The 14,053-nt window shown below is 53.2% G+C and overlaps 4 protein-coding genes across 4 annotated transcripts; 2 read left to right on the top strand and 2 right to left on the bottom strand.

Moving 5' to 3' along the window:
* Positions 1-290: 290 nt before the first annotated feature.
* N7506_003853 (cytochrome P450) lies at positions 291-2,026 on the bottom strand (the record flags this gene model as incomplete). Its single annotated transcript, XM_056953148.1, has 4 exons — positions 291-665; positions 715-1,037; positions 1,106-1,739; positions 1,805-2,026. 4 exons carry the CDS (start codon positions 2,024-2,026, stop codon positions 291-293), a joined length of 1,554 nt encoding a protein of 517 aa, XP_056814840.1.
* Positions 2,027-3,443: 1,417 nt separating this feature from the next.
* On the top strand, positions 3,444-5,117 carry N7506_003852 (cation diffusion facilitator family transporter; the record flags this gene model as incomplete). Its single annotated transcript, XM_056953147.1, has 4 exons — positions 3,444-3,682; positions 3,736-3,786; positions 3,839-4,656; positions 4,717-5,117. 4 exons carry the CDS (start codon positions 3,444-3,446, stop codon positions 5,115-5,117), a joined length of 1,509 nt encoding a protein of 502 aa, XP_056814839.1.
* Positions 5,118-5,432: 315 nt separating this feature from the next.
* Positions 5,433-11,793, bottom strand: N7506_003851 (MYB DNA-binding domain protein; the record flags this gene model as incomplete). Its single annotated transcript, XM_056953146.1, has 4 exons — positions 5,433-6,984; positions 7,049-7,473; positions 7,604-11,382; positions 11,439-11,793. 4 exons carry the CDS (start codon positions 11,791-11,793, stop codon positions 5,433-5,435), a joined length of 6,111 nt encoding a protein of 2,036 aa, XP_056814838.1.
* A 943-nt stretch (positions 11,794-12,736) lies between these two features.
* On the top strand, positions 12,737-13,969 carry N7506_003850 (deoxyhypusine synthase; the record flags this gene model as incomplete). The annotated part of the gene is made up of 3 exons (XM_056953145.1): positions 12,737-12,946; positions 13,004-13,804; positions 13,898-13,969. The coding sequence occupies 3 exons, from the start codon at positions 12,737-12,739 to the stop codon at positions 13,967-13,969; spliced, it is 1,083 nt and encodes a 360-aa protein (XP_056814837.1).
* Positions 13,970-14,053: the final 84 nt, after the last annotated feature.

Genomic DNA, 14,053 nt, shown 5'->3' with positions numbered 1-14,053 from the left:
ACACCACTAACAATTGAACTATTACTGTTCCTAACAGAGTAGGTCTCTTCCTCGATTCTATTTGTATCTCTTCATATTTCTTTCTTGAGGCTATATTACCTATTTGTATTTCGAAACATACGTCATTCAACTTGCTCATATTGTTATTGGTATGTTCTTTGCTCACTCAGTATTTTCACCTGTCGGCATCTATACCAAGTCTCATTTTACGGTGGTATATCCTGATTGAAATTTTGAGATGTACATGGGGCATTTGAACGCTGAGAAGGAGGGCAGAAGAAAAGCATGTTTCACAGATCCTTCGTGCGCTCATCACTCTCCGCGATCCACCGCTCAAGCGTCTTCGGATCGCGGGCAGTGAACCCAACCTTGAAAGGCTTGGGCTCAGTTGTCAGTGCTGTAGCGATGGCATTGCAGTCGATAGCATTAAGAATCGGTCGATCGGATGTTTCTTTGGATGGATGCATGTGGAACGCGGTGATCAGGCGAATGAACGCGGTGAAAAGCTCTCGGTTTGCAAGGTGGGATCCCGCACACATGCGAGAGCCCGCTCCATAGCCGTAGTGGGGAGTACCGGAGCCCTCGTTGAGATCCAGATAGCGCTCAGGAATAAACTTGTCGGCATCCTTGAAGTGATCTTCGTCGTAATCAGCAGCCCACGCATTCTGAAGAAGGTCAGCAAAAGCCCGCGCGTGTCAGAGGTGGAATTCATACCATGAAGAAAGTTGTACCAGCAGGGATAGTGGCACCATTCCATTGGATATCTTTGGTACTTTCACGGGGCAAGCAGATGGGAATAACCGTCCAAAATCGAAGAATTTCCTTGACCAAAGCTGTCACGTAAGGCACCTTCTCCTCAACCAAACACTTTTCCCAGGCATCGCCATCTGGATAGACCTCCATGATTGCTTCGTAGGCCTTCTTCTGAATGCGCTGGCCATCTTCAGATGCCAGATAGGCGAGTCCCATAATCAAGTTACCCGGGACGGTATCGAGACCGGCAGATACCATAGTCAAACAAATGGATTTGACCTCAGCTACATAGACATGAATGTCAGACAATTGGGACGATTAATTGGTGCGGGTCTGACTTTGGAAGACTCACCATCATTCAACTTAGCCTCGGGGTCTTTAAGAATATTTCCAGTGATGCAGGGCTTATCAGTTCCCTTGGCGATTTGGTCCTTGAGCATGTCGAGCAGATAAGTGAGATACTTGTCTCGGCGAGCACGGAACTCTTCTGCCTCGTTGTTCATCTTGGGGAAGATGCGAAGCATAGGGATATAGTCTTGCCAGTTGTTTGAGGTGCTGCGGAAGTTGGACACGCCACGCTCCACATCGACAATCTCGTGCAACAGTTCATCGTCCACATTACCCTCAATCCGGATGCCGTAGTTGAGGGTCAAACTGGTGTTAAGGGCATATCGCTGAAAGTAGGTAGTGGGGTTGACGTCGATTTTCCCGTTCTGGCTGTCGCGGTATAGCTCCTTGATGCTGGTGTTGGATTCAAGATCAATAATGGGCATGTATGACTGCACCGCGGGTCGGTTGAGCGCGGTGGCCGCGGCCTTGCGGCGCTGCTTGCAGGATTCATCCCAAGGAGATGTGCCGACTGTGAAGCCCTGGGAGCTGGAGACGACGCTGTGGAAAGTGTGGAAGGTCGGGCGAGAGATCAAAGCGGACGAGTCCTTGATCCACAATTGGCGAACCGAGTCAAAGCTGTTGGCAAAGACAATGCGCTGTGAGATTTGGTGGGTTAATTTTCGCTCCCATTCAATCATCGGAGATATCCTCGTTGATTTACCTTGTTTCCCATGCGGACTTGGAAGACCGGACCGTACTTTTTGGCCCATTTCCCTGCGACCGTGGCATGCTGGTCGCCTAATTGCAGCAGGTTGCCGAAGATGGGCACACCGGGAATCTCTGGAAGGCCTTTGATCTTGGGGACATCGGTCCGGTTGAAATATCGAATGATGAGATAGACAACCGTGATCACGGCGATTGCAACTGTTTGGAGCGCCATCATGTATGAATTGATCACAAATGCATGAGCGCGGGGCGTCTGGTTCTTATAACCACCGCCCGACTGCACGGCATATTTCCGAGTAGCGAGCCTCGTGTAGGGGACTGAACGGTGACATCGGTTGATGCAGTGGGCCAGTCAGAGCGCAGAGAATCAGCAACCGTTTCCCTGGTTGTTTGACAAGCAACTCCGGGGGGCCGAGCTGCTTCTCCTCACGCGGGAGCGGAATGTCCGTTCCGCCCTCCGCCCTCCACCCGTCGCGGAATGGGAACTTTCCAATCCCGCCATTTTTTATTTGGACATGCAACTGTCCCACAACATTCCAACTTCAATTGATTCCATGGATTAAAATTCAAGCCATAGTCATTCTTGTTTATTCAGGAACCCAGGTACCCTCCCCAGGACCCGAGGTCCGCTCCTGTACAGATAATGTGGGCCGTATAACTACTGTATGTGAAGATTTGGTGCCCACCTGGGCCGTGGATTTGGTTTCAAAGTTGTACCATTGTTTAGGGGCACACTAACCCGTACAGCCTGTGCAGTCTACTCATTACAGGCACCTAAACAACACCTTGGGGGTTTTCGGTCAAAAGAGAATGTACAGGCGCATGCAAGTGCGTGTTCATCCCCACTTAGCTCGACAAACGGCATAATGGCTTCGCACTACAACCTTAGAAGTGAAGATCCCACGTATCAATACGGAATATCCGTGTTCGGATTGTGCGCTGTCCACGGGTACTGATACTGTAGTCTAAGCCCACCCTGAGGCCTGAGCCTGAAACTGACCCGCTTCACCCGTTGAGCGCCCAGGTGTAGATGAAATAAATATCACTAGCCGCACGAGAGCCTGGTTCCAAACTACTCAAGTTACTAGTTTTCGCCCTGAGGGTAGCCTTGGAAATGATAATAGACTCCATTCAATTTGTTTCAATTCAAACCCTGGAAGTCCTGGAGTCCACGGGTAGCCTTGAAATGCTTGGACGAATTATATCACACGGTGTACGGAGTATGCAGTGGGCTACATATTGATGAGAGAATGTTAGCTGCACGTCATATATCCCGAGGTCCCACCTAGGCAATGATCCACGGAGGTACAAGCATCAACGCAACTACGAAGTACGGAGTATATAAATATGACTTTTTCTGGACTGAACCTCCGAATGCTGGAATTTCGTCAAGAGCCGCGCTGATTCACAGACGCGCCAATCTTGGAAGGTCCACGGGTCCGCGCTTAAACTACCCGTGGACCCGTGACCTTATCAATCAGAGAGATACGCCGATAAGCCGACACGCGCGATAGATCTCCGATCCGCATTGTCGCTTCCCAAATTCCTGAGCTCTCCAGAATTCCGGCAGACTTTGGAAGTCACTCCAGGGCTGTACTTCAAGGGACTGGCTATCCACAAGCACTGCTGCTGCAATGTCCTCTCCTTTCCTTCCTTTGTCGTCACCTTCGGATTCACCCCTCCGTCCTCGTCGGCCAAGTCTGGACCCAGAGCGCGAAATCCTCTCCACTCGGGGCCAGCGCTTGATGAACTTCTTGCCTTCTCGCACGTCGAGTCTCGCATTGAATGATTTGGATGATGATTCATCAGAGCGCCGCTTGTTCCTTCGCCGTGGACCCTTGTTGATTGGGCGCAGCAATCCTCGCTATGAGTGGTATCCACACACCCCAATCTTTGTTGCGGATTCATTTCTAATTGGCACGGAAGGCAACGCTACTATCGATCATCTGAATGCTTGAAAGATCTCCCAAAGCCCCTGTATGCTTCTTGTCCATCTTCTTGTCTTGCGTATGAAATTGACCCAAGACAGCCGGCAATATTACGAACGCACCAATGGCCTCATCTCTCAATACCTCTACATCGATCGGTTGCTGGATTCCTCCCTTCCTCACAATCTGATAGAGGACTATAGTGAAACTCATCGTGAAGCTTCACCCGACGATCCTCAAGCGAATGAGGCCGAGGCCTTGGAAACTGTGGAGGCCAACGCCAAAGCTGGAAGAATAAAGCGCACCCCGCATAATCTTTATCGAATCCCAGATGAGACCACCCCCTTGGTGTCATCCCTAGAGGAACCCAGCGGCAACCCCGAGCCAATTCCCGATCTTGAATCACAGGGCGGCATGAACCCAGATGACGAAGAGCGTGTCATTAATCTCGCCATCCGTATCAATTTCATCGCCAACGTTGCCCTCCTCGCCTCCAAGGTCGCCATCATGGCCATGACAGATTCCATGTCCATGCTGGCGGGTCTGGTCGATGGTATTTTGGACTTCCTCAGCACAGTGATCGTCTGGGTGACCACCATCATGATACGCCGTCAAGACCGGAATAGGTTCCCAATCAGCCGTCGGCGGCTAGAACCTGTCAGCGTCCTCATCTTCTCTGTTATCATGGTGACTTCATTTTTCCAAGTCGCACTGTCCTCAGTGAAACAACTCATGGGAGATGAACACACCGTTGTCGAGCTCTCCATTCCATCCCTTGTGTTGATGGGGGGCACGGTCTTGGTCAAACTGCTCTGCTGGATCTGGTGTCGCTTGATTCCTAGCCCAAGTGTCCAGGTCCTTGCCCAGGATGCTATGACGGATGTCGTTTTCAATACTTTCAGCATAATTTTCCCGCTCAGTAAGTCTCCCCTATTTGTTATCGATTCCTGGCGCCTTTTCTGACTAGGAATCATCTTAGTTGGCACTTTTGCGAATGTTTGGTACTTGGATCCTCTGGGTGGTTTGTTCCTTTCGCTGTACATCATGTGGAACTGGGGTCAGACGGCAGCCGAATACATTCGGCGCTTGACAGGCGCAGCTGCCTCCCCAGATGATCACAGTGTCTTGCTATACATGACCATGCGCTTCTCCCGGGTAATCCTCAAGATTCAGGACTTGAAAGCCTACTACGCAAGCGACAAACTCAATGTGGAAGTTGACCTAGTCGTTGATGAAAAGATGAGTTTGAGAGATAGCCACGACGTCGGCGAGAGTCTCCAGTATATCATTGAGAGTGTTCCCACGGTCGATCGTGCGTTTGTTCACCTTGACTACAATGTCTGGAACTTGCCAAGCCATATGAACCAGATGGACCGATGATACTGGCCTCCGGGGGATGAAAATTCGAATGGAATGGCGCATAAGCACGAACACCCTGCCAAATCTTGGAACCTACATCATGTACAAATACAGCTATAAATAAACACATGGATGTCATACAGTTTAATACATCAAATCATTCATTTAGTTATACATATGAACTGGGATCCAAAGATAAGATCCTTGCTGGCAATGCCCTCGGGACGCCGGAACGCCGGGTTAGGAACAAGTAAAACAAGACAACCGATTAATATACAACAGATACCGGAACGCTGCCACATCGCACATAAAGTTCATTCAACCAAGGATGGGTCTTCAGCGTGGTTGATGGGAAGGCGGCGGCAGCGATCCCGGTACTCGACCCTGGGCTGACCCATGGCTGTAAACACGATGATGTCTCGGAGTAGAGCCATTCTCGCCCAGCGAACCTCCCCCAACAGATCGTTGATGCATTTGTGGAATTGACCCTTGTGCAGACGGGGGAGGGGCAGCGTAGCCACCCATAGCATTTCCGCTCATTGAGGGATGTAAGGCCGATGGAGGAGTGTACGAGCGCCCAAGGCTCGCCAGCGAGGCCATTGATCGCCCAGCCTGAGACTGGGGAGGAGGGGTACTGTGGCCGTATTGCGAAGAGCCGCCAGATAATGTAACAGGCGTGGACCGGTGAGACTGAGGTTGGTGCGACCCACTGACCATTGTTTGAACATGCTGCTGATAATTATGTGACTGCACTGGGTTGGGAGTGGGCGCAGCCGAGTACGACGAAGGCGTCCCGGACTGGCGTGCATGGACACCATACAGACTAGTCGTAGATTGCGCAGGCGTCGGTGGATCTTGTCGTGAGCCATATGCCATGCTTGAGCGTGAGCCCGGTGATCCTGGGCGGTAGGATGAGGGCTGTGAAGCCAGCTCCCGCGAAGCTGAGGCTACGGATTGCTGACCAGATGATTGCGGAAAGACGTTCGAATAAGTTGGTCGCTGCGACGCATTCGTTGGTGGCGGGGTTGGGGCAGGGGACGGGACGGAAAGACTTGGCGCGGGTACCGACGCATGGCTTGGGTTGGTCGCGTAAGACGAATATGTGCCCTGGGAGGCCAAAGGACCCGGAGCACGGCTACTGGCCTGTGACTGTTGTTGCTGTGGCAATGATGGGGCCTGGGACTGTGGAGGTGTTTGTTGCGCCCGTGGATCAAACCGTGCCATCCAATCGGTATTTGCTGAAGTACCCGAGCCGCCCTGTGGAGGTCCGTATCCTGGGTACTCTGAATAGCCGCGAGATGTTTGCTGATATTGGGTTTGCGGGGCGTAGCCAGAGGACTTGGGTGGCATCCCTACCATACCCATTTCTTCGTGGCGAGAAGATCCCGCGGCTTGGTAAACGGGCCTTGGGTTTATGCCCGGCGTTGCAGCTTGTGCAGGCGGAGCTTGCTCACTAGCAAAGCGCTTGCGAGGTTGAGGCTCTTCAGGCTCGTCATTCAGAATGCTCATGATGTTAGAACGCTTGGCTGGTATTTGACGAGAAGCGGCGTCGGGACCAGGGGTGGCACTGGGACGAGGGGTGTCCTTGACTGGGGACAAACCCGGGCGAGGTGACTGTGAAATCCCGATTGGTTGACCTGCGATGGGGTAGTAAGACCGCTGGGGGAACGGATCACGGTGTACAGAGGCCAATTCAAGATCAGGTCTGGGTAGTTGGCTTGGTGAACCAGGTGTTTGATTCAAGCTGGGATGGCGGGAATGAGATGACGAGAAAAGTGACGATGGCTGCTGGGAAGACATATAGGCCTGTCCAGCCAAGGGATCCATGCGTGCGACATCTGGTGGCATGGCACTTGGGTGTCGTGAAGACATTGGCAAATCTTGCGCGCTGGCAGGAGCGTTAGGCAACAAGGAGTCTCGTCTTTCTCCAGTAAAATAGCCAAGTCTTGGACCCTGTGCGCGGTGTGCCGGCCCCCCCTTGTGCGCGGATCGCTCGAGTGGATTCTTCGATAAGAGTTGCGGTTGAAGGCACCGGCGAGGCAGCCGAGGCTTGTGCAAGGGGTTGGTAGCGACTGGCATTCCGCTCTTTTTCCGACATGGGTCGTCCATGCACAGATATTGGCTGCGGCGACTGAAGAGGAGGTCTGCCTTTTGAGGGGAAGCGGTTTTCCTCTATCTCCATCATGGCATCATGAGGCGCAAGTGGGCGGGGAATAATAGACGATGGTGTCGCCTCGTATCGTCGCTTAGGGGCGACACTTGGATTTGGAAGTTTCCCAGGAGATTCACCACGAGCCTTCTTTTCCTCCGCATCCTTTGCAATCAACTCAAAGTCATTGTGGCCGGAGTCTAAACGGCGCTGGAAGAAGTTTTTGACCTGCAGAAAGGTTCCGGTTAGCCACATGGACGAAGATGGGACGAATAGACGAAGATGAGACGAAAGTAAAATGCCAGGGAAAAGACTTGACGCAAATTACTATCATGAATACAAGTGTTCCAATACATACCATCACCGTTGTCTTCGTTTTCATCCACCCAGAGATACCCTCAAAGTCACGGCCAAAATGTCCCAGCAAGGCTGGGAAATCACGCTGCTCGGGAACAGACCAATAACTTGTCGGCTGCAAAGAGCCATATCCAGACTCGTGTTGTTTGTTTGCCAGAGGTTGCTCGGGTTCAGTCGACTCAAATACATAGACTCCATCTTTAGCCCGCCCACGGCCGATTCTGCCTCGTGGAACTGGTTGCAAGGATTCTCTTTCGGCGCGCTGGCGTTCTCGAATTTCGTATGCTTCCATCATGGTGTCCGGCATCATTTCCATCTCAGTCCCAATGGGAGCAGGCGGCGGCGGCGGCGCGACAGAGGGCATGTCAACTTGAGGAAGTAGCGCCTGGCTCTTCATTTCGGGCTGGGGGGCTTTCGTGCGCCGGCCGCCGCGGGTGCCTGTGCCACGCCCGGCTCGTCGAGCAGGGGTCCTTTCAGTAGGCTCGCTATCACGGGCTGGTTGGCCACGACGGCCGATCGTTACACTGCTCTCTGCCTCAACGGTCTCGCCGAAGGTGGGTGCCGCTGCACGTCGCGGGCGACCGGTGTCGGTGACAGCGGGTGTATCATCGCCGCCATCAAAATCCGATTTCACAACACCCAAGTCTGCAATGAGGGCATTGGACTTTGGTCGCGCACCCTTACGAGCTCCTTTGCTGCGTTTGCTCCAGCGCTTGTTGAGTTTGGCCTTGTACTTGATCTCTTCTTTGGTCAAATAGTAGTGCACAATACATTGTTGGAAGGTTCGACCAGGTAACGACTCGGCGATCTTACCCCATCGTTTTGGGTATGCCATGAACGCGTTCGTGAAAATGACATGCTCTTGAGGTGTAAAGTCATTCGGCGGTGGGATGAACCCAAACACATCCAGAGCCCTATGGCATTCGATAATGTTGTTGACATCCTTGTAGACGGCTGCCTTTTCCTCCTTGAGTTCAAGCATATTCGGGATGATCGCCTCTTTGCCCAAGTCCGGGTAAGCAGTGGGCTTTTTATTCCGTCGGCGTTCGAGTTCCTCTTGGGCTGATATTTCGGAAGCTTTTAGAGCATTGAGGAAATCAAGTTCGCTGTTGCCTTTGTATCGACGGCCTTCGCGACCTTCTGGCATTGTTGCCGGGGTAGTTGGAACTGTGGACACTGGCGGTGACACAGGAGCAGGGGTGACAGATGTTTTGTCTTTCAGACGGTCAAGTTCCCAAATGGCCAATCGCCATGACTTATAGTAAGACAGATACTCATCACGGAGAACCTCGTTCTTTTGGAAGAGTGCCTGTTGCTCCTTGGAAAGTTCAGAAATGAAAGACCCTTTGAGGCGATCATGAGTCGCATTGTTCTCAAAGTAAACCTCCATGTCTGAAATTGGCGTTGGGGGACCCGAATGCAGGAAGGGCAGATTGTTGACATTGACTTCATCGCGGGAAGCTATTAAAGGCATCACCGTTTTCGCAGGCGGTTCTGGCTCGTGCTCGGGTAAGGCCGGCGCAGAAGAAACCGCACGTTCTGCACGAGTGTGGACCTTCGAATCTTCTTCCTCTTCTTCCACCAACGACATAGGGTCAACTTTGGGTTCATCTTCCTGTGCCGACGGGACGGGACGGTCAGGCGATTCCTCAGGTAGAATTTCAACCAATTGTTCAGTGGACTGTTCTGCTGGTGGCTCAACCGGTTGCCTCAATGCGCCCTCAATAGATGGTTCGATTATGTCTTGGTTTGCCATCATGCCAAGCAGCTGGATTTTCATTAATAAAGCGACAATTTTCGGGTCCTCTAGAGGCGAAGGTGGGAGTTCCGCTCGAAGTGACTCCATGTCTTTCTCGAAAAGCTGTTTTCTTTCGTCCAGGTACTCCTTCGTGAAAACGATGTTTCCCCCATCTTCTTCGTCGCTGGAGCGTTCGAAGTCCGGGATTATGCCAGGTTCCTCATTCGCCAATTTTTCCTGAGGCTCCTTAGCGTCACTGGGGCCATCCGCAGCGGAGAGGCTGCGCCGGATAGGAAGACCCATTGGAGAGACAGGGGATGGCTCCTTTGTAGGTTCGCGTGGCAGAATCTCCCCACTCTCTGGCTCATCCATGTCGAATGGAGATGGGGGTCGAGGGGCGGATCGCGCAGTTTCATTGGTAGGGGGAACGTAGTCACCGTCATCAACAAGATCTTGCTTCGGAGGTGCATTGGAGATGGAAGGCGTTCGACCGTAGCCGGGTCGCACCCACTGTTTGCTGCCTTTTCGACCACGTGGAGAGGGTGCTTGCGGCCATTGTAATGCTCGAGGGCCGGTGGGAATCCCCGAAGATTGCATGCGGGGTGACATGGATGGCTCACGGGACGGTGCTCGTGGGGCTGGTGGTGGGAGTCGCGTAAAGGTCGGAGAGGAGGTTATTGAGTTTGATCTAGCTGCTGTGAATGGGTCGTTGTTCGCAAGGGCCGGATCTGGCCTGGTCATAGCAGCTGGAGCGGTAGGTGGTGATACATCGGGAAGATTAACAGGCGCCTTGAAACTCCGAGGAGGCAAAGACTGCTGGTGGCCAGGCTCTCTCATACCGTCGTGGCGGGTGCGAGGGTCAAAGGAGTGTGCTGTGTCGGCTCGTTCCGCCTTGGGGCCAGTGGGAGGCTGAGCTGGTGGTCTTTGGGCCATGCTTCTGCCGTCCTTCTCCCGAGGTTGTCCGGCTCTGGGTGCTTTGCGATCCAGTAGATCTTGATCTGAGGAATTGTTCTGTATTGAAGCAGCCACCGAACCGAAGGCGGGTACTTGAGGGGCAGCTGGGGGTGGTGACTGTCGAGCCACTGGTCCAGGCTCCTTAAGGAGGTCCGGCCGAACGGGATCGGATTGAGTGGGGCCAGGTCGAATAGATTCAGACTGGACCGGGTCGAGTCTAGTAGGATTGGGCCGAGCAGAGTCGGGTTGGATAAGGTCAGTCCGAATAGGACTAGGTTTAGCAGGATCGGGTCGAGTGGAGTCCTGTCGAGAAGATTCAGCTCGAGTAGATTCAGGTTGAACATGGTCGGGTCGACCAGCATTGGGTCGAACGGGATTTGGTCGAATGGGGTCAGGTCGAGGTGTGGTATGATCACTTCGCTCGACATCTCGCCCTGAGTCGGGGCCTCCAGGAGTTGGAATGACTGATTGCTTTCGGGGTTGGTCCACGAGTTGGTGTTCAGCCTGACGTTCTACTGAGTTCGTGACTGGGCCTGATGCCGTTAGAGGGTGCGAAGAGGTGGTCGAACCACTCGCGGCCCGACTATCTGCGCGACTTGGAGGACGATCTCGCTTCCAGAAGTCCACTGGACGGTCGCGTTCTTCACGATCAGATCGTCGATTGGTGTCCCAATCTTCGCGGCGCTCAAAGCGGTCTCGACGGTCCAAGTCGCGATCTAAGAGATCTCGGTCCCTGTCTCTCGGGCGCAGAATGTCTCGATCTCGATCTCGATCCAGCATGCGCTCGCGATCTAGTAAGCGGTCTCGATCCAAATCCCGTTCTCTATCGCGGTCGATCATTCTATCACGACCACGCCATGGCTCACGAGACCGACTGCGTCGACGGAACAGATCACGATCGTCAAGGAAAGGTCGTCCACCTCTGCCACGGCCGCCTTCCCAATCCCCACGGCCACGTCCTCGCATACCACCTCTGGGCATGTGGCTGATGTTGGGCGGCGGGCCATCTGGACCCCCGAGGAAGCGGATAGAATGCTGTCCCTTGAGTTGCGTCGCATCCTGACCAGATCGAAATCGCGCCCTGGTGGCTCCCGGATATCTCGAAAGTCGCGCGTTGGGGACCGGGATCGCCCTCGGCCAAAACCTATGCGGTTGTCCCGTGGGTCAAAATCGCGATCACGGTCATGTCCACGGCGAGGCCAGTCGCGATCCAAGTCTCGGCGGAATGGAGGTCCTTCGCGGTTGTCTCGAAAGTCACGGTCGCGGTCACGGTCTCGATCGCGGAAATCACCACGGCCGTAGCCTCTACCACGACCACCGAAATGACCACCCCGAGGGGAATCAACCAAAGCTCGAGGGCCACGGGGAGGATCCCTTCCGAATGGTACAGGGCCGTCGTCAGGACCACGGGGACCAACTGGGGGACGTCGGTCTCCAAAGCGTTGCGGAGAGCGGTCACGGGAATTGAACCCGGACGATGGAGGGAATCGAGATGACATTATCGCGTCATGCTATGAAGCTATTGGCAGGTAAGCGCTCCATGTGAAAGACGTGACGTGAGCAAAGAGGAATGCAGAGGATACAGAGAAGCACGGAGCATCTGGAGCAGAACGAGGGAGTGCACGGGCCACCTTACGTAATTTTTCATGTGGTCCGATCGGGCAAAGCGCATGGAGAAAAAGATCCGTTCGGGGCCAACGGGAGGTCAAGAGACTTGTGCCTTCAGAGCCCCGAAGCGCCGACTCAAGGTATCGCGGGACGAAGAAAGGAAAGCCAAGCCTGATAGCCCTGGAGGAGATGTATAATCAAAGGCAGAAGATTGACTCGAAACTATGAAGTGGAGTGGATCGGAGAAATCATGCGAACTCCTTACGCCAGAGTCCAGAGTCACAGATGCCAGATCCAAGAAGGTACAGAAACACGAAAGAGAAGAGGTGACAAGGTGAAGTTCAAGGGGTTTGACACTAGTCCCTTTTCAACGCTAGTGTGGATTCAAGGCAACTCTATCTGTCGGGTACTTTGGATATGCTAGGCTTCCACTATATTATGGAGGTACCTACAAACTAGACAGGGTCCCATGGTGTATCCAGGTCTGAAATCAAGTACTCCGTAGATCGTGCCCAGGTGTTTTATACTCGGTACCAACAGAGGCTTTTGCTTTTGTAATACACCAAATGAACATCAACGGCTGTGTTGTACGGAGTACAAGTGTACTCAACCACCGAGTGTGCGAGGCCTCAGGCGATTACTTATGCCTCAGGTGTCTATCAGTCTTCCCCGCCAAAAAAAAAAACGATCAACAGCTGCCCCTCTATTATACTTCTGCTCTATACATTGCCCTCGTGCTCCGTACATGATCCAGCTGTCAACCCCATCAGACCTCTCCTTGGAACTCAAGATCTCTATTTTATGAATTTTATCTGATCATCACATACCGCAAACATGAGTCACTCCGCTGTTCCGTCCGCCGTGGCCGACTCCGTGCTCCAAAGCTCACAACCAGTCCCAGAAGGATCGCACGTTGTGAGCGGCGTGGATTTTGATAAGTTCCAGGGCCGGGATATCACAGTGGCCGAAATGGTGGACAATTTGGCTCACACTGGTTTTCAGGGCACTGCGGTCGCCGAGGCGGCCAGCATTATCAATGAAATGGTAGCCACCTCCCGCTTTGCATCCTCGCGATTGAACTAACCACGGGCTTGTCTGTAGCGCGCGTTCCGTGATCCGGAAACCGGAAATAAAACGACCATCTTCCTCGGCTTCACCTCGAATCTCATTTCCTCCGGCCTCCGGGACACCCTCCGCTACCTAGTCAAACACAACCATGTCTCGGCCATCGTAACTACTGCCGGTGGAGTGGAGGAAGATTTAATCAAGTGCTTAGCTCCCACATACCTTGGCTCCTTCTCAACCCCGGGGGCAGGTCTCCGCAGCAAGGGTCTCAACCGCATTGGTAACCTCATCGTGCCCAACAACAATTACTGCTCGTTTGAGGATTGGGTCGTTCCCATTTTGGACAAGATGTTGGAGGAGCAAGAGGCGGCCAAACAAAAGGCCCGGGAGACCGGGGATGAGGAGGATGAGCTGCACTGGACACCCAGCCGCATCACCGAGCGCCTGGGCCGTGAGATCAACCACGAGGATTCAGTCCTGTACTGGGCGGCCAAGAATGGAATCCCCGTATTCTGTCCGGCCCTGACCGATGGTTCCCTGGGTGACATGCTCTACTTCCATACTTTCAAGTCTTCCCCGCAGCGGCTTCGGGTCGATATCGTCGACGATGTGCGACGTATCAACACCATGGCGGTGCGAGCTACCCGGGCGGGTATGATCATCTTGGGCGGCGGCGTGGTCAAGCACCATATTGCGAACGCATGTCTCATGCGAAATGGGGCCGAGCACGCCGTGTATATCAACACCGCGCAGGAATTTGATGGCAGCGATGCCGGCGCTCGACCAGACGAAGCGGTGAGCTGGGGAAAAATCAAGGCGGACGCCAAATCAGTCAAAGTACGTGTTACTCCTCTCCTTTTTGAATCCGACACTTCCTCCCATATTCCTCCAGTTTCTTACCTTTCTCTCTCTCTTTTTTTTTGTTTTCAGGTCTACGCAGAAGCCACCGCTGTATTCCCAATGATCGTTGCAGCTTCGTTCGCTCGACAATCGCAGAACTGAACACAATTCCCATTGAGTTTTGGGATCACGCCAAGACATGCAGGATCCCGTCCAAAGTGCAATTCGCTTCCAGCCAATCAGTGT

Source organism: Penicillium brevicompactum (genome assembly GCF_028827555.1).
Source record: "Penicillium brevicompactum strain IBT 35665 chromosome Unknown utg000002l_segment0_segment0, whole genome shotgun sequence".
NCBI classification, from domain to species: Eukaryota; Fungi; Ascomycota; class Eurotiomycetes; order Eurotiales; family Aspergillaceae; genus Penicillium; species Penicillium brevicompactum.
Note: the sequence above shows the minus strand (reverse complement) of the source record. Positions and strands in the feature narration are given on the sequence as shown.